General features: G+C 56.7%; 1 protein-coding gene across 2 annotated transcripts; it reads left to right on the plus strand.

Moving 5' to 3' along the window:
• Window positions 1–2973: 2973 nt before the first annotated feature.
• GDF7 (growth differentiation factor 7) lies at window positions 2974–7078 on the plus strand (the record flags this gene model as incomplete). Of its 2 annotated transcripts, none has more annotated exons than XM_082642635.1 (2): window positions 2974–3364; window positions 6120–7078. In XM_082642635.1, the coding sequence occupies 2 exons, from the start codon at window positions 2974–2976 to the stop codon at window positions 7076–7078; spliced, it is 1350 nt and encodes a 449-aa protein (XP_082498761.1). The 2 variants fall into 2 exon arrangements, with proteins under 2 accessions (XP_082498761.1, XP_082498762.1); XM_082642636.1 differs by having other exon boundaries at window positions 6132–7078.
• Window positions 7079–19193: the final 12115 nt, after the last annotated feature.

Below are 19193 nucleotides of genomic sequence, written 5' to 3' on the forward strand. Positions count from 1 at the left end.
TATTAACAGTTATCGTCACTATTTGAGAGGAAGGGAAGGGAGCTGGACATGGCCCAGTCTCCCCTCCCTCCCTCCCCTCCAGTGTGGCTGGTCAAAAAGGCCCCCCATCCCCCCTTCCCATCACTTTACTTTGAACCACCTAACAGTGCACTGTACATTCACGTGCATTTATGGATTTACGTGTTCCCTGTCTCTTCTGCCCTTACAAAAGCTCCATGCGTTTGTCCTGTGCATTGCTGAATCCACAACACATGGAAGGCTGCTCACGGTATTTACTGGAAAGAAGGAACGAATAGAGGGATGGATAAACAATGAATGAATGCATCACCGCCTCACTTTACAGACCAAGAAACACAGGTGACAGCAGCTAAGGCCTGGCTCAGGCACACGCAGCTGGTGGGTGGTGGCTCGAGCAGCAGCATCCCACACCCCTCCCCCCAGCAGTCTCCTCCAGAGCCTTCCAGTGCCTAGAAGCTACTTCTCTCGTGGCCATCATCTCCCTGGGGCCCCAAAACAGACTAACAGAGGCAGGGCGACTGAGCCTCCTCTGTGCCAGCCTGTTATTCTGGACACACACCACCTTCCTGAAGTGAGAATCTCCCCATTTTATAGATGAGGAAATTCAGTCTCAAAGAAGCTTAATGGCCTGCTCCCACAGGGACAGCAAGAGCACATGGACCCCAACCCGTCCCTAATTCCTAAGCCCCAAGGTGACCTCAAGGTGGAGGGATCATGTAATTAACAAACGTTTATTTGACACCTGCTGTGCCAAGCCTGGGCCAGGACCCTTCCATTCTCTCCCTCACACAGCTGGAGTAGTCGAAGCCCAGATGATGCAAGGGACTGGTTGTTAAGAGCAAAGCCATGACCAGAACCAGGACTACTTGACCCCAGCTCAGGGTTCCTAGGGTGTTTGTGCAAATCACAGACGAGATGATATGCACAACTTCTGTGCGTGGCTGAAGGAGGGAAGGAGGCCAAGAAAGACAGCAGGGACGCAGCACCGGCATCAGCGGCGAGACCGGTGGCTGGGCGGCCACTTATTTGACTGCCCAGTGTCTCTAGGGGGCGGCTCTGCCAGAGAGCCTGCGTGGGTTCGTGCAGGGCCGCTCTGTACCGGGACCTCGCAGAGAGGGAGACCCGTGACCACGACCTTGTCGGGGCTCTCGGCCCTCGGCCCCAAAGGCAAGGTGGGTTAAGGCAGCCCCGGTCATCCCAGCCTCCCACCGTCCTTCCTGCGCAGACATTCCCTCGCGAACCTCGGGCCTTTTTCCTCCGCCCCCCTGATCCGCCTGGGGTCCACGAGTTACGACCTTTTGCCAGGCCTCTCCTGCTCCCATACGACCCCGAGAGGTGTGTGGCCCAAAGTCCCCAGCTGAGCGGGCGCTGCGTCTCCGCGGTGGTCGGCAGGGCGACGACTGAGGAGCTCGCTTGGGACGAAGCAGCGGGTGTTGGGGAACTCAGAAGCCTGGGGCCGCACTCGGCCCAGGAGCTCCCCGGGCCGGGCGTCTTCCGTGGGTCAGAGTGCGGGGCAGCCGGGCGAGAGAGGGACTCACGCGGCTTTGGGTCCGGTGGCGTCGGGTTGACGCTGATGGCCCACTCAGAGTAACCGTGACACACTACCCCCGCCTAGATTTCCAGTTCGGTAGCAAATATAATTTTAAAATAAAAAGACGCGCCTGCCCTGCTACGGGGATACGTCCGGCTCCAGCTCTCCGTCCGAGCAACAGCGGATCGTCCATCCGCTGGGCTCTCCCGCATTCGAGGGATGTCCGGGCTGCTGGTGGAGCTAAGCCGACACCCGCCGACGACCACCCTCCCTGGCGCGTCTCCCTGAGATGTGGCCTCCCGGGGACCTACCCCTGCGGGCTGCGGACCCAAGTGCCAAGCTGCCCGCGAGACTGCGGTCCCGGGCACCCCCTCCATCCATCCCCCGCCCTGAGGGAGAACCGAGGCCCGGGAAGGAAGTACGGAGGCGCCACCCCGAGGCTCTTCACCGCCCGCCCTCCCGGCTCTGCCCGCGCCCCAACATACCCGGTAGCCCGTTTCTGTTAGCCGGGTCCCCTGGGAGGCGGGCGGAAGGTCCTCACTTTCGACGCACAGACGAACTCGGGGAGCCGCTCCCGCGCGGGAGTCCCCTCATCACCCTGGGGCTGCCTTCGTAGTTCCTGAACTCCTTTAAGATCCCGGCTCCCGTCTAAGCGCGTGTTCCGCGCCCAAACCTTTGATTTTCGACCGTCGGTCCTTGTCCCGCTGTCCTTCCGGCCGCTAGCCCTCTCTTCCCTACGGGTCCCCTCCCCAGCTCCGGCCTCCCGCTCCGATCTTTGGAAGCTGTGCCAGGGTGGGGAACCGCGGAACCGGTGATCAAAAACGCGCTTTTGTGTCAACCCTGCGCGCCCTGGTGGCCTCTCTGTGCGCGATGGCCACGGGATCGTGGCACTGACAGGCGAGGCCGAGCCCCTCCGCGGCTGCACTTCTGGCGTCTCGGGCCCCTGCAGAACAGGAGCGGGCGGGGGGCGGGTGCTTCTCCGCAGGGGAGTGGGGAAGACGCTGGGCGGGTACGCGCGGTATCTCGGAGCCTCTGACTCCCGAGGGCGCATTTGGCCCGGGCGCAGCGAGGGCGGAGGGGGTCACTTTGCCCTGGGAGAGCGAGGCGGGGCCCCGGCTTGTGGCGGGAGCCTCCGGCCGGTGACACTCGCCTGGCGAGAGTGGGGGCGAAGCGCTTCGGCGTGGGGAGGAGGCTCCGGCCCTGGGCTCAGCGTTAGGCCGGAGTAGGGGGCGCGGCGCTGCCGCTCGAGTGTTCAGCAGGGGGCGCTGCTCCGGGCGTTGGGCGGGGGTGGGGTGGGAGAGGAGGGGGGGCCGCAGCTTGCTGCGCACACTTCCCCCATTATTAAACACTATGTTCAAAAGGCGCCGGGGGACTTCCCGAAGCCACGGAGCCCGCGTCGCCCGCCCGCCTGGCCCTCGGAGCCCATGGACCTGAGCGCGGCCGCCGCGCTGTGCCTCTGGCTGCTGAGCGCTTGCCGCCCCCGCGACGGGCTCGAAGCGGCCGCCGTGCTGCGAGCGGCGGGGGCAGGGCCAACCGGGAGTCCGGGGGGCGGCGGCGGCGGCGGGAGGACCCTCGCCGCGACTGCGGGCGCCTCCGCTGCCCCGGCCGCCGCGGCTCCCGGGCCCCGCGCCGCGCGCCGCGCCGCGGGCTCCGGCTTCAGGAACGGCTCGGTGGTGCCGCACCAGTTCATGATGTCGCTTTACCGGAGCCTGGCCGGGAGGGCTCCGGCCGGGGCAGTCGCCGCCTCCACCTCGGGTTCTGGCCGCCACGGCCGCGCGGACACAATCACCGGCTTCGCAGACCAGGCGACCCAAGGTACTCACACCTCCACTGCGCTCGTCCATCCTGTCGGGTCCTAGGCTGAGGTCACCGCCGGAGCCTTGTCCCGGCACCATTCCATTCGGGGGGCCTTGGTCCCCGCACATCCCAGCCTCAGGTGTTAGAAAGTTCGCCGAGGCCCACGCACCCGAACTCGCAGCGCCTGGACTGTGGCTAGAGCCGCGGCAGCTTGCGGGGCCCGGCCCCGGAGGGCTGAGCCCGTCCCTCCGCCGGGCTGCCCGGGGCCCTGCCGGCCGGCGGGTCCCCTCGAGGAGGCAGGCTGTTTTGGAGATCCGGAGAAGCAAGGAGGGGGTCCGGCCCAGAGGGACTGCGCAGTGGTGGTGGCGGCGGCTGCTTCGTTGCTCTGCAGTTCCCAGTCTTGCGGGAGCCGTACAAACTGGGGGAAACGAGGGGAATGCGGGACACAGCAGGCATCAGACTAAAGTAAATGGTTCTGGAGAGGCTGGTGGCATCACCAGGTATGGGGAGGGCCCTTCTCAGCAGGCTGCGTCTGGGTAGAGGTGTGTAGCTATGGGTGCCTGCCTTGTGCTGGGCCCCTGGGGGAGCCAGAGGTGAAGGACTCCGGTTGTGTAGAGAGGAGAGGAGGGCCAGCGACCCTGCAGGAATGCAGGCCTCTCTGGGACCAAGTACCCCACCTTACTCCGCCCTGAGCCCTCCAAAGGTAGGACTTAGGTGAGACTGTGGGGGTTGGTGAGTGTCATCTGGATTTTATTAATCTCTATTGAAGCCATTAAAACAGACAGATAGGGAAAATTTAACTAATTTCAGGAGGAAATGCAAGTAATTTCGGCCTTAATTCTATCCAGCCAGAGACCCAGAATAGAAGGCAGAAAGGAAGGAAAGGCAAATAGGGCCGGAAAGTAAGTGCTGCTGCAATCCAGGTCCTGCCTGGGAGCCACTGGAGGTTGTATATGCCCGACCCTAGCCTGGGAAAGCAGGTAGAGGCGGGGCAGTGATCAAATCTCTTGTCCCCTCCAACATACACATAACGTCTACCCAGACTGCTTTATTTGGGATACAGGGGCATCCTGGGCCCAAATGGCCTTATAGTCTGGTGGGAACTTTCAAGCATTCTCCGAGGGCCTGGCCTGCATCCTGGATGGGATGCTAGGGTACTCACAGGGAGCCCAAGTCCTGGTGTACAGAGCTGGGGAAGGCCCCAGCCCTAACTCTGCAGAGTGGGCTCCCAGCTGTGGGAGAGGTGAGATGTGCAGGGCCCTAAGCTTGTAGAGGCACCAGATGTTCTTTCTTAGGTCGAGTTAGGCGTTCAGTAGTCTCAGCCTGAGCTAAATCCTTTCCTGGGGAGCTCTGCTTGGTTGGCAAGGCTAGTAAGGCCGCCTCTCCTTCCTCTCTCTGGAGGGAGAGGATGCAGTGGCAGCATCTCAAAGCTGAGAGAGGCTGCAGGAGAAGCTCAGAGAAAGTGTGGCAGCGAGCAAGCCCTTGGGAGAAAGCATGGGGGAGGGGTGGGGAGCGCTTGCCCAGTACCTCTCCTGCTTCCCTCTCCACCCTGAGCCCCAGCTTGGAGCAGGGCTGCCTGAGGTCACCAACAGCACCCAGACTTCAGACCCCAGGAGTCGATGGCATGGCATCTGTGGTTGGTGAGCAAATCTCCAATAGTGGGGGGAGTCTGCACAGTCTCTTCGCGTTTGGGGCAAAATGAAACCATATGACCTTCTTCAAAGGGAGCTCCTTATCTGCTGCTTGGTGGAATTTCAACTCTTTTTTCCTTTCTGAGCCCCAAAAGAAAAAAGTGCCCACAACCAGAAGTAAAATCCCAAAGCCCGAGTTGAGTCATAACGGAGGGAAAGAATAAGTCTGCGAGGGGACCAGAGGGTACTGGCGGGGAGACCTCACTCGGTTCGCTGCCCTCACTGTAGCAAGGCAGTCCTGGCTGCCTCAAACCCTTCCCAGAAGGTTGCTTGCGCTCCTTTGCCTCCTTTCCCCTCCGTCGGAGGTGGCGGAAACACTGGGAGAAGCTGAGCCTGGAATTCCGCATCGCGACCAGGGGCTGAGCCGTGCCCCTAATCTGGGCCTCAGTTCCCCTTCAGCAAAGCGAGGAGGCTGGAGGCACTAAAGGGTCTCTGCAGCCCTGAGGGCGCGTTCGCCTTCTAGACCAGCCCCAGCCTGCATGGGAGATCGTGGCCGGCTGGAATGTCCAGGCTGGGCTGGGGAAGAGAGGTAGCCGTAGCAGTTTACAGGGGACAAGAATTTTCCGTTTTCGCACAACCGCGACTCCGAGGCTCTCTTGGCGGCTAAGCAGGGCCACAACGAGCAGTCCCCTTACCACGGCCGGCCGGGCCTCCAGGTCTTGAAGAGGCGCACGACCTCTGATGCGCCCACCGGGCCTTCTTTCTGCCCCCGGCTGAAAATCTGGCCTCCGACCTAGTTTTCGAAAACCCATGGCCCTGGGGCAGGCAGCGGGACTGTAGTGGCCTTAAGTCTTGGTCTCGGGTGCGGGGGTGCGTTCAGTTGAGGTCCGTGGGTTGGAAATCGTTTGGCTCGATGAACGAAAACCCAGATCCAGATAATCTAAACCTAAGGCTCCCTTTCTTCTGGACCAGGCTGGCGGCTTTCCGGCTGGAGCCGAGACGCCCGGGCAGGCGCCGGCTCCAGCGAGCCTTGTTCTCAAGTCCAGGGCAGGTGGGCTATTTGCAGTCAGGAGGCCCCGCGGCCAGGCGTGCCGGCTTCGCTCTCACACCGCTCTTTCTCTGTCTCTGCCCGTCCCCGGCAGACGAATCGGCAGCCGAGACCGGCGTGAACTTCCTGTTCGACGTGTCCAGCCTTCCCGACGCCGACGAGGTGGTGGGAGCGGAGCTGCGCGTGCTGCGCCGCGAGTCTCCGGAGCGGGGCCCCGGCAGCGCGACTCCCCCGTTGCTGCTGCTGTCCACGTGCCCCAGCGCCGCGCGCGCGCCGCGCTTGCTGCATTCCCGGGCCGCCGAGCCCCTGGACGCCGCGCGCTGGGAGGTGTTCGACGTGGCGGACGCCTTGCGGAGCCACCGTCGGGAGCCGCGCGCCACCCGCGCGTTCTGCCTCTTGCTGCGCGGAGTGGCGGGTCCCGCGCCGGTCCCGCTGGCACTGCGGCTGCTGGGCTTCGACTCGCGGGGCGGAGGCGGAGCGGCGGCGGAGGAGCGCGCGCTGCTGGTCGTCTCCTCCCGCACGCAGAGGAAGGAGAGCCTGTTCCGAGAGATCCGCGCCCAGGCCCGCGCGCTCGGGGCCGCACTGGCAGCGGAACCGCCGCCGGATCAGGGACCTGGCATGGGGTTGCCGACGGCGGTCATCGGCGGCCGCAGGCGGCGGCGGACGGCGTTGGCCGGGACTCGGGCAGCGCAGGGCAGCGGCGGGGGCGAGGGCCGGAGCCACGGGCGCAGGGGCCGGAGCCGCTGTAGCCGCAAGCCCCTGCACGTGGACTTCAAGGAGCTGGGCTGGGACGACTGGATCATCGCGCCGCTGGACTACGAAGCGTACCACTGCGAGGGCGTTTGCGACTTCCCGCTGCGCTCGCACCTTGAGCCCACCAACCACGCCATCATTCAGACACTGCTCAACTCCATGGCGCCGGACGCAGCGCCGGCCTCCTGCTGCGTGCCCGCGCGCCTCAGCCCCATCAGTATCCTCTACATCGACGCCGCCAACAACGTGGTCTACAAGCAATACGAGGACATGGTAGTGGAGGCGTGCGGCTGCAGGTAGCATGCGGGCCAGGCCGGGCCAGGGAGGGGGCAGCCGCGCCACCAAGGACTCCCCGCTGAGAGCAGCTTCGGGCCGATCCTGTCACCTAACGTGGCTGCGTGTCGGAGTCTGGCCCGGCGGTCGCACGGAGGAGGGAGAGCGCACGTTCACACACCAACACTCACACCCACACACTTCGTCACTCATGCGCACATTTACGGTGGAAACATCCGAAAGCCCTGGGAAGAGATGACCTTGACGCTACCGAATGTCGCAGTCATGTGTATTTTGCAAACAGATCACCATTGCGCCCACCGCCCCATTTTGGGGAGAGGATGGCTTTGCATTGCTGTTACAGTAACCGGCACCAAATCGGGTAGAAACGGGTTAGGGAATTGGGGGCTTCAGCATGGGGGAGCCAAAGGGATACTTGAGTCTCATTTCACCCCTTTTTGTTTCTGGCTGAGTGTGGGGCACGGCCCGCTGGGGGGCAGAGTTCCCGGTGTTGCACCTGAGACCGACGGAAGGGCTGTAATGCCATATCCGAAGGCTTGCGTTGCATCGGGGCCATTTATTCTGGGGAGGAACCGCTGCAAAAGGCCTTATCTTTTTCCTCGAACTTTCAAAATCTAACATTCTCCCAGTTTTGAAAAGGAACATTTGTCAGAAAGACTGCATTGTGGAGCTTCCCAGATCTCTGCAACGGTCAGCACCACCTTTTTTAAAAAATACAAATTCCAATCGGGAATGAGCTAGAAAGTGGAAAGAAAATTTTCGGAGTGGGGAGGTGAGATGGGGGAGAGGTTTTAAAGCGCCAGTCTGACCTGACATGTCATCGGGTCGGGGGTGCGTGGCATCTGCCAGTTTCTGCAGCTCCTAAGCTGGGCAGACCGAGGTGTTCGCAGTGCCTTGGGGGCGCGCAGGAGGAAGCTAGTGCAATGTCTGGGGATGGGGAAAGGGGGCGCTATGACTTTCCCTAGAGACCCCCCCAGGAGGTTTTCCTAAGGAGCTGGGGGGAGGCTCCTAGGGTTTGAAAGAGGCCCGGAGGTGTCCTGGGGCGGACTCCTGCAGAGGACTGGGGCTTGTCTGCCAGGTAGGCACAGCCCCTTCCAAATGGTGCCCTCGAGTGGCCAACACATGCTTGTGCTTAGCTATCAAGTCTGTGTCGGCTTTTACGTGCTTTCACTGTATTGTTGCTGCGGTTTTTGGCAGTGCGATAGTAACACACAAAAGTGCTTTTGTGAGATTTCAACTCCCCACAACCCAGTGGTTCAGAGCAGGAGGCAGGTCGGCCCCTCCCCTACTTGCTCCGTGGAAGGGCATCTGCAGCTCGGCTGCTGTGGCCCCTTTAGAAGGGTGGCGGTATGGGGGCTGGAGGTGGAAGCCTATTCCCTAGCCTCTGTATTTTGCTCCCAGGATTCTTGCTGATGGTGGGAGTGTCTGTCCATGTAAAAGGGAGGTCGAACATGCCAGACTTCGTTGTCTTGTTTGGTTCATTTCTGCCTGGGAGTCCTCTGTAGCCTGTGTAAATGGTTGGGAGAGGGAAGAGAAACAAATTGGATTCCACCTGTCTGGGGCTCTGAGGGCTTCCTTGAGAAACCCTGCAGCCCTCTTGGGTCCTCCCGTTTACAGCTGTGCTGGGTTTTCTCCTTTAGGGTCCCCAAGAGGCATTCATCTTGCCCTTCTTGTCTTGGATGCTAAGGTCCAAGACAATTTATACAAATTTTAATTCTCAGTGATTACACTCTTAAGAGAGAAAGTTGAAAGATTTAGATACAGCTAATTTATTTAAGGGTCCCACCTGAGTCCTTTTTATCCTTTAAAGTTCCCCCAAAGGAGAAGAAAGCACACTTATAATGTGAATTTATATGCTGTGGCTATGTGAGTAGCTATACATAACCTGAAAATTCAACAGTCTCTTCAGGTTAAAACGAACAAATAACACAATCCCAAAGTGGCTGCCATGGTACACTTCCGTCCGATTTCAATGACTGGGCAAACATTTACGAATTTTGCCAGGGAAGCCGCACTCTCCTTTTCTAAACTATGATTTCAATAATAATTGCATGGTGATTGCTCTGACATCTGTCATAATGAAGAATTTTTTAAATGGCACTCAAGTATTAAAAGCTGTGGTATTAGAAGATTTAGAAAGGGAGCTGAAAAACTATAGCTAAATATTATTTTGAAGAAATTCTAGGATATATAATATCTTTGGACAAAAGCAAACATTTGATACATTTTTAGTGACTAGGAAAAGCAATTTGGGAGGAAGAAATGTCGATTTAGCCTAAGCTTTTTATGGCGGGAAAAAAATGTTCATTTTCTGTTTCCTCTGTTGACTTGCTTCTCCCAAAGGGCATTGTAAGTGACGGCGGAAGGGGGACGTCTCCCTGCATCTTGAGTCCAGGCAGCACCCCTGGATGGGGAACGCTGTCCTTGGTCAGTGACGGTTCCTTCGGTGGCCCCTGATGCCCTGTGTGTTCTTTATCACATAAAAGGAATGCCTCCTAGATTTCCTCCCGAGCTGCATGTAACCACCAGGGACCACCGTGGCCCATCTCAGGCTTCTGGCGTCTCAGAGTTAAAAGCAGGTGAATGGAGGGGATGACGTGCTGCACTTTGTAAAAAAGACAGCAAAAGGGCCATCACGTGTGGAGGCAGACAGGTTTTTGCGCAGAGCTGTGGTTTGAGTAGCTTTGTCAAGATGTGGAGAAGCGTGTTCCGCCCGCACAGTTGGTAGTGCCCTGTACCGTCTGTCTGTCTTCTAGGCAGCGGGGAGCAGGGCCGAATCACCCAGCTGGAATCTCCCATCCCCACGGGTGGGAGAGCTGGCTGTTGACAATCAGGGACGGAGTGTGTCAGGACTGCGAGCGAAGGTGGCTCCCCCCATCTCACCCGTGGTCACCAACGTATTCCTCTCAAAGTAAATCACATTTTCCATTTTGCTGGGGGAGAATCGTGTCCTGCTAGTTGAGATCATTCAAACTACTCTTCCTGCTAGAGAGGGGGTTTCGGCATCCCTGCCTGGGGAGCACAGGGCAGGCCAGCTGGGGCCCTCAGGGGGTTGGCGCCAGGTCTGTCAAACACCCAGGCAGTCTGGTCACTGCTGCCTGAAGCCAGACTTCCGTACCAAGGGCGACCCTTGCACTGGCAGGTGGCAGTGCCCACCGATGCCGCAACGCTTGCCTGGCTGGATTCTGGCTTTCCAGTCAGGGGGGCTGGGTCCTCCGGAGAGGGTGGCAGGCTTTGTCAGCTTAGCTTGGGGAAGCGGGCTTGAGCTGTGCCATTCATCGAGTACACGCTCCCCCTCGCCCTCCTGTCCTGGCATTTTACTGCTAACGTGGCACGGGAGGGAGAAGAGGGGTGGATTGTGTGATGGGCGAGTCACCCGTCAAACCCCAGCGCGATGACTTCCCCCTTGACAGCTCTCGGAGGTGTCGGCAGGAGGAGAAGCCTCGCTTCTCTCAGTGCTCAAGGGAGTACCGAGCACGCTGTGGATGTAATCCCAGTGAAATTCAAACCCTACCAGTCACTTATCCTGTTCGCAACTTCATTCAAACTCAAAGCAGAAAATAACTAGGGACTGTACACTGATCTTCTTAAAGCAGGGAGAAAAACTGAATGCTTTTCAAGAGCAGCTCGTGCACAGAGAAAGTCAGATTCTTCCCTTGCTTGAATGTGCTCTCCAGAAAATCCAGCAAGAGGAAGAGAAAGCACTGCAGCCATCTCTGGGCCACAAAGGATTCTCAGGACACAGAACCTCCTGCAGGTCCAGAAAGCAGGGCTGGCTCCGTGGGCTGCGGGCCAGAGGGCCTCTGGGGGATGCCGGGTGGGCTGGGAGGCTCTGGAAGGCAGCAGTTAGAAGGGGCCAGGGGCCGGCATCGTCCTCTCAGAGAGGGCCTGGCCTGGGCAGGGAGGAGTCAGTGGCTGAGTGAACCCGACAGCTAGAGGACAGTGGGAATGGGAGGCAGCTAGACCCCTCTGAGGGGCTGTGGGTGGCGCTGGCGGCCGAGCCCACCTTGGCCTCCTCACGCCCAGGACTGAACTGCCCCACCCGGCATGGCCGCCGCAGGAAGCCCGCTCCACAAGGCATCTCTGCAGAAGCCACTGCCCTGCTCAGAGCTTCAGCTTCTGCTCCTATAAAGTGAGGAGCGCTCAGGTCCCATGGTTCTGGGATTCTCCTTTGTCCCCAGAGCCCACTCACGTCATTCAAAGGCAGAGCAGATGTGACTTTCTGGAGAAGGTTCCCTCAGACCCAGTCCCAGAGCCGCTCTCACAAGTGCTGCAGCTTTTGCCTGCGTGTGTGTGTGTGTGTGTTCATTACACTCTTAGCCTTTGTTGGTGCTTCCTGGATGGTGCTTTGATTTCCCCCTGGGGCAAGGCAGGCGTGGGGGAGGCCACGATCTTGGGGGGGCGGTTAGGGCTCAGCTCACCAAAGTCACGACCTTTCTCACGTTGTGTCCCAGCTGAGGGGCGCTGCCAGCCCCGCTCGAGTTCTGCCTGGGCTCACACGGAGTGGGTAGAGCCGCACTCGGTCTTGGGCAGGCGCCCACGCTGCTGGTGCCTCTGTGCGAGCAGAGGAGAGAAGAGGCTGTGCCTTGTTGGCAAGTCGGACTGTCCCGGAGTCCCTGGATGAGGCAAGCCAGCCCTTCTGAGGATGAACTGCTCCGCCAGGCGCCCCCCCCCCCCCCGCGCCCCTCAGCTACCTCCCTGCCACGCCCGTGTCCGACCCAGCTGCCGGGGCTGCGACCCAGGGCCAGGTACCAGAGAGCTACTCTTTCTCTTCTTTTCTAGGCCCTGGAAAATGGTGGCAGAGTTAAACACTAAGGAACACTAGAAAGGAGGGGGCAAAAATATGTTACTTCTAATTCTTCAGATAGCTCGGCCTTTGGTACCTGGAGCCTTCCAGGCCTTTACTGGAGCAGGCTTCTTCCTCCCTTTGTGTTGTCCTGGACTTTAATCTGTGCCCAGAGCTGAAAACTGCACGAACAGTTAACTTGCAAAGAGGCGTTAGGCGAGAGAAGCCTGTTCTTTCCAGGAGGGCCCCCATCGCAGCCTTGCAGAGCCACCTGCCTGGACGCAACTGCAGGGAGAGGGGTGGAAGTCAGCCTAGTCAGTCAGCGGGGGTGACCGAGGATTTGACCTTTGCGGTACGGGCTGGTCACTCATTCAGGGCTGCTGTCTGCTCGGGCTGTTTGTGCACCCCGAGCTCAGCCTCTTCCCACCCGCCCTGCAATTGCCGGCACCCTGGGTGCCCCGGGCCTGGGTCTTAGCCGTAGGCAGTGTTCGCGTTGGGGCTTCATGGCAGCGGCAGCAGCGGCTACAGCAGAGCCATCCAGGCCTCCCAGCGTGGAACCGAAGGGTGTGAGGTCATTGAAAAATTAGTCTGCATTTCAAGTCGTGCTTATAGTTGTTGAAAAGCACAAACGCATCCCCAGAGCAGTACAAGCAGTGAGTGGTGGTCCGCTTCTTTGCCTGTGCGGACCTTCCGGGAGCTGTCCTGCAGGCCCCTTCTAGTACATTCTAGTATATAGTGTGTGTGCTGTGCTGACAGGAGAAAGGACTGGCTTCTCTCACACGCACCCCCCTCCAACGTAAGAGGGCTGCAGTGTTCGCAGACGCTTCCTGAGAGGTGTTTCTGCAGGCAGGTAAGTCTGTAAGCAGGGCAGCTTAAACTGCTGGTGTGTGAAACACAGTTTTCACTCTTTTTTCCTGATGAACTTCCTCCTGCTAGTTTAGGGCAGTGCAGAAATTTTTATCTTCTAAGTCAGTAATGAGATGTGAAATAAATTGTCTAAAAACCACGGAGAACCTTCTGATGGTCAAGTCCCAGGCACCTTTAGGCCTGGTGGCACAGACCTTCTGGGACGAGGCCAGCCGTTTAGCTTTTGCATTTCTTTTTCACTGTCTTTTAAGATGCAGGCGAGCAGGAATGTGGTGGCGCTGTGATTGGAGATCTGGCCGGGCTGGGGTGGGCCAGCGGCTGTCTCCTTTGCAGCCACTTCTTTTCGTCTCTGTGCTGTTCCATCTGACCAGTGGTTACTGCATCTAGAGGCAGGGCGAGGTGTCTGCTCCCAGCCTGGACTCTGCTCAGACACTTGGCTGCCAGAATCTAGAACTTCAGCTGAGCCTTCTGGGGCTGAGGTGTGCTCGTGGCTGACAGAGACCAGACTCCCACCCTGCCAGGCTTATTCACAGGAGTCCTGCTGAATTAGAGGTAAACATAAACCCGTCGGAAGCACACAGGCTGAACCTCCCTTGAGCGCGTTCCCTGGGCCACAGGATGGGGAAAGGCAGCCTCTAGCTGGTGGTTCAGTGCAGCTGCACACAACTTGGGCCTGTTGTACATTCTTTCTGATGAGCCTGCTTTCTCTCAGACCTCTCACCCCTGAGAGGCCCTCACCTGGAGTTTTCAGTAGGGTGAGTGGGTCTGAAAAGCACTGACAAGGTGTGTCGAAGACCTTTCCTTGTCTGCATGTTTATCTCTGAGTGACTGAAGGCTGCCAAGGGCAGAAAAAGATGCACGTATCCCCGTGGCTCAGGGCAACAGCAGCTTGGCTTGAGGTGAGCAGGCTGGCTTGAGGAAGGGGTGCACGCGTGAGTCGGGCTTATTTCTTTGCAACTTCTATTTCCGGGTCAGGGCCTGTCAGAGTCAGAGCAAAGTCAGCCATTCAGCATTCTGTTTAGAAAGTGATGATACAGTTCAGGGAGAAAGCAAGCTCGTGATAAAATGTGTTTTCTGGCTGGGAAATACTCAAGTTCCAAGCCAGGAACAGAGGCTCTGGAAAGGGGAACTTCTTGGTCACGCTCCACCTGGATCAATCATGGATTGAATACAAGCATCCTTAGAGTAATTGTTTTGTTTTTGGTATTTCACTTTATGCTGTAGTGCGAACAGCTTTTATGTTCTTTATGACAAAGAATCATAATCGAGTCACTTTAGGTCTTTTAGCTGCAAATATTTCACCCCAAATGAAAAGTTAATGATTTTTTACAAGGTTTTTTTTTTTTTTTTTTTTTTTTTTTTAAGATTTTTACTTGTCCTTTGGCAGATGACAATAAGGGATTCTGAAAAGTTTGGATAGATTTTTTTTTTTAAATATATAAAGAAGCAATTCTTCTCACCGTGAAGCCTTCTGCAGAAGTCCTGCACCAGCTTACCTGCGGTGCTGTTTAAGTGGGCCCTGGGTGGAGAGCGGCATCTGACGTGATGGGCACCCTGCCCCTTAACAAACACACACACTCCAAACTCCAATACTGTGATTTTAAGGAAATGGGCAAAACTCGAAGTGACGGTGTTGCCATCACAGCTCAATGACACGCCATTCCCTCAGCAGCTGAAGACAAAATTAACTATTTGGGGGGAGGGATAGAAGCCCCTTTCATTTTGCAATGACACTTAGTGTTTCTCAGCTTGGCTTGGGAGTAAGGTGGGAAAGGGGGAGAGGTTTTCAAACTCATTTAACACAAGCTGGAATCTCCTTTGTCACCTGTTTTCCAGCTCTGGTTTGGCCAGGGCAGAACTCTGAGGCTTGGGGGCTGGAGATCGGGCCAGCTCCCTGCTGCCCTGCTTGGCCACTTGGGCAGTGCAAGCTGACGTCGTGAACGCTGCCCCTGTGCCCAGGCCGGCCAGCAGGGAACTCTTCGAGGGCAGGTACAAATCCACTGTGTATATGTATTCTCAAATTTAAATAGATGTACATAATGAAATGTAAATGAACTGTAAAACAGCAATCTCTATTTTTCTTGACAATGATATAGCAGTATATATTTGTTAAACATGCTTGTGTACTCTTCATTAACCGTTTTAATATTTTGTACAGATTAAGTTGATTAAATATTTTATTGATAAAACTGCTCCTGACTGGTCTTTAAAGAACTACTTTTTGAGATCCGGCCTTCCCATGTTAAGAACAACAGCCAACCACTGAGGCGTTAGGAGTAACTGCATTGAAACAGGGGTTCCAGGCCCATGAGTCTTTAAGCTGACCAGTCCCCCTTGAGACACCTCAGTCTCTAAGTCCAGGAGGATGGGGGCCCCAGGCATGGGGCTGCTGCTTCCTGGGTCTTTGTGACTGGTGTGACACTGCATAGGACACTGTGTAGCCCCACACCGTATGAAGACACTGCACGGGAAGGTAGAAGAATCCAGCTTGGGTTCGGGGGAGAAGAGGCCAAAATGCAGTGGAAAACATTCTCTTTGGAAAACGAGCGCTGGCGTTTGTAATGAGTGATCTTTGTCCTTCCAAGCACAGTGTGAGCGGAAAGGTTTTCTGTTTTCAGACGTATCAAGCTGCTGCAGGATCTAGAAAGCCTGAGCACTCCCACTCTGGAGGCTGCACAGTTGTGCCTTTGAATTCCAGTGGCAGAAGCCCAACTGAAGCAGCTTCCTCTGCAAGGCCAATTACATATTCTAGGGAAACCAACAAAGTCCTACAGCGAATTTGGCAGGATACTTTTGCTCAGTATTCTTCTGGACAAGTACAAAGTGCTTGTGCTCTGTAACACTGTCTTGCCTCCTTCAGCATCTCTCCTAGACCAGGCAAGAGAGGACCGACCACACAGCCTTCCACCGCTGCCCTGGCTCTCACACCTGTTTCCTATAGTTGAAGGAGAAAGCTATTTCATCTGTTCCCAAGTATTTCTGGGAGAGGATAAGTGATGGAACAGCAGTTGTGGGAAGATGACAAGGACGTGCCCTCACTAATGGCTTGTTACCAGGATCACCTCCTCTGGGATATGGATCGGGCCAGTGTGACACACCTTTTCGCAGAGCAATGGCAGCACACGGCCGCTGTAATCCAATGTCCCTGCAGGGTGTTAACGCCTGTCCCCTTGGTCATGTGTCCTGCTCTGGTGAAAGGTACATCAAGAAAGTCTGCTCCCTTTTTGCTTCTTACTTTCATTACTACCAAGTAAAGGAGTCTCTTTCTTTGGAATAAAAATGCACCTTGTAAGTAGCTCATTGGGCAGGCTGCTGTAAACATATAAGCTTTATGACTCTGCCACTGAAAAGTGTAAAGTGTTACATTGCTTTGCTTTAACAATCCTTGGTCAGTTCTTCATTTCCTTATTTTTCACTCTCCACTTGACCTACCCTGGAATTCTGTGGTTACAGGAGTACAGTTTCAGTTGAGAAGGGCTAGTTACACGGAGAAAGGAAAGTCAGGGGTGGCACTTAAAATTTCATCCTATTTCCCGAACACTGATGCGAGACGGTCTATAGGCCCTGCAACGACTGATGCTAAAAGGAGGCGAAGATTGACTTCTCCGCTCCCCCGGCCCTGGTATGCCCTGGAATGCCTGCTCTCTGCTCACTCCAAGGCAGGTCAAAGCAAAGATGCCACCAACTGCTGCCCTGCTGAGGGCAGAGCTGCCTGACCTGGTTATGGATGCCTTGTGCTCCTGTGACCCTGGGAAGCTCTTCTGCTCAGAAGGAACAGTGATCTGGGGAGAAACTCATCCGTTGTGATGTGTCACCAGTGTGCAGCCACCGACCGTGAGGCTGGGGGCATCTGCTGAACCCTAATCTCATGCAGGTGCGTGGCCCTGCAGCCGCAGCCAGCGGGAGGAAGCCCAGATGTTCTGCGAAGCCTGAGCAGAGTGGGTTTGCAGAGGTGCGATCCTGGTCCCTCTGTGAGGGAGGGAGCCTTGCAGGTGCACCGCACTCCTGGCTGTCATGGACGCCCAGTCACAGGGTCACATTCCCATCCCCGGGAAGAGGAATTTTCCCATAGACTCACCCAGCAAGGAAGTCTGTCCCAGTGTGGGGAGGTCAGCACTGCCCCTCTGCCAGAGTGTCTGAGGAATGCGATACAAAATGAAAACGCTCTGCTGTCCCGGAGCGGGCTCTCGTGTATTGTTGCTGTAATTCCCACTTGGGGTGTTACACAGGGTTAGCGCTCAACAAATAATAGCCGCATACTTGGTAGTTGCTAATACCCAAACTCCAGAGGTTTTCTAATCATAGAAGAATGGAAGTAACAGTTGCAGCCGGACGGGCTGAAGAATGGGCCCCGACGTGCCGTGGCCTTGCTAGTGCCAGACAGTGAACAGTCTCTGTCCTGGAATCTGTCTGACCCAACTGTGCAGAGCAAGGCTGAGGAAATGCTTAAGGGATAAAATAGCAAGTCCGTGTCATACGTCCAGTTACATATTCAGTTTTGAGGGACAAGGAGTCCCAGCGATGTGATTCCCTGATAGTCTGACTGACTGAGGGAACTGTATTTCTGGAGAGGTTGCCTATTAGGCAACCCATGCTATGTTGCTGCCTATGGCAGCAACTTTTATTAATTTAGGAAACAATATTTATTGACTATTCTGTGTGACAGCCCTATTCTATAAGCCCTGAGAACAGAGAGGTGACTAAGATACAAGTCCCATCTCCTAGGACTCTCTTTTTAAGGGCAGGAAGGAGTGTTGATAGTGGGGCAGGGAGGATAAAAATCTAATTCCTGAAATAATGGCAAGTCCTTCAATAGGGACATGACCAGGGGACTGTGAGGGTTCAGACGGAGGGAGGGAGGGGGAGAGATAGAGAGAGACAGAGAGACAGAGAGAGAGAAACAGAGACAGAGAGAGAGAGAGACAGAGACAGAGAGGGACAGAGAGACAGAGAAACAGAGACAGAGAGACAGAGACAGAGAGAGGAGAGACAGAGACAGACAGAGACAGAGAAACAGAGAGACAGAAAGAGACAGAGAGACAGAGAGAGAGAAACAGAGACAGACAGAGAGAGACAGAGAGGGACAGAGAGACAGAGAAACAGAGAGAGAGAGACAAGAGAGAGGCCACTCTGTGGGGCAGAAGCGGCTGTATTCTGGAGAGGGGTCGAGGCACGGGCACTCTCAAAGCTGGAGCAGTTGATCCCAAAGGCTCAGGGCACAGCACAAGTTTGGAGGAGCAGAGGGAAGTAAGTGCGTCTGGAGCACCCGGTGGCCGTAGCAAAGCTGCCGAGACTGGAATGCGGGACTCAGCCCCCACTCTGACCCGCACAGGCCGCTGCCTGATACGCACCCTGCACCCCAAAGCCGCGTCTGTTGTATCCTCTGTTCTTCTGACGCTACTCAGTTGTTCCCAACCCTCTCCTCTTCCCTTCCCCTGACAACCTGGCCTTCGCCAGCCCTCGCGTGACCCCTTCCCCAACCCCCACTCCTCTGGCCGCCTGCCCGCTGTCCCCTTCAGGAGGCAGCACGGTGCGTGGGAAGGGGTGAAGCCGAGTCGCTGGGGCAGAGCCCAGCTGTCACTCAGTAGCTGTGAGGTCTTGAGCACGTCACCTGCTTGGCACCCTCGTGGTAACACACGACCGTGAGGCCTGAACGAGACGCTGTGAAAATGCAGGGCGAGCAGCACGTTCTTTCTCTGGACTTGTTCTCTGCTCTTCCAAAGCCACCCAAGTCCCACCTGTCCTTCTGGCACCAGGAGCAGCCCTGCCACACCCTCCCTCCAGCAGGTTTCTTTACAGAACTGCGGCAACCCGGAGCCTTCTCCGGCCCTCACCGTTTGGCTCTGGAGATGCCTTCGGCCTGCTGGAGAAGACGGACCCATGTCCCACATTGGCTCCCCACGTGGGCCCCTGTGATCGCTCACTTACACCTCCAGGGCGCAGAGGCAGGAATCTCAGCCCCTTGGGAACGGAAATCTTTCCTGTCCTCGGCACTCTCACAGGAGAGCTTCAGCCTTAAGTCCTCAGAGATGTCCTAGTTCACAGAGCACACTCAGTCCCAGGCACTGCCCGCTCCTTAAGCCCCACCCAGCAAGGAAAGGAGAAGCCCAAGGACATCTCTTCTCTCTGGCAAGAGGGGGCCAGGAACAAAGACGATGCCTCGTGTTATTTAAGAAACACTTTGCTTCCTACATCTTTTCAAAGGACTGTGAGCTCCTCGAGGGGATGTTTGGGTGTCCTGGGCTGTGTGTGGGAGGCCTGCAATGGCCTGGGGTCAGAAAGCTGTGTCAGGTGAGCGAGCGGCCTCCTCCTTCACCAGTATGAACCAGAAACGCTGAGACGATTAGGATCAAATTTCAGGCTGGGTGAAACAATGCAGAAGCTGGGATATTGAGGAGTCCTCCATTGCACCAAAGAGAAGGAAGTGTAAAAGACAAACACGTTGGCTATCCTTCTCCTTTAGGTACC

Source organism: Mesoplodon mirus (assembly GCF_964341445.2).
Source record: "Mesoplodon mirus genome assembly, chromosome: 14".
NCBI classification, from domain to species: Eukaryota; Metazoa; Chordata; class Mammalia; order Artiodactyla; family Ziphiidae; genus Mesoplodon; species Mesoplodon mirus.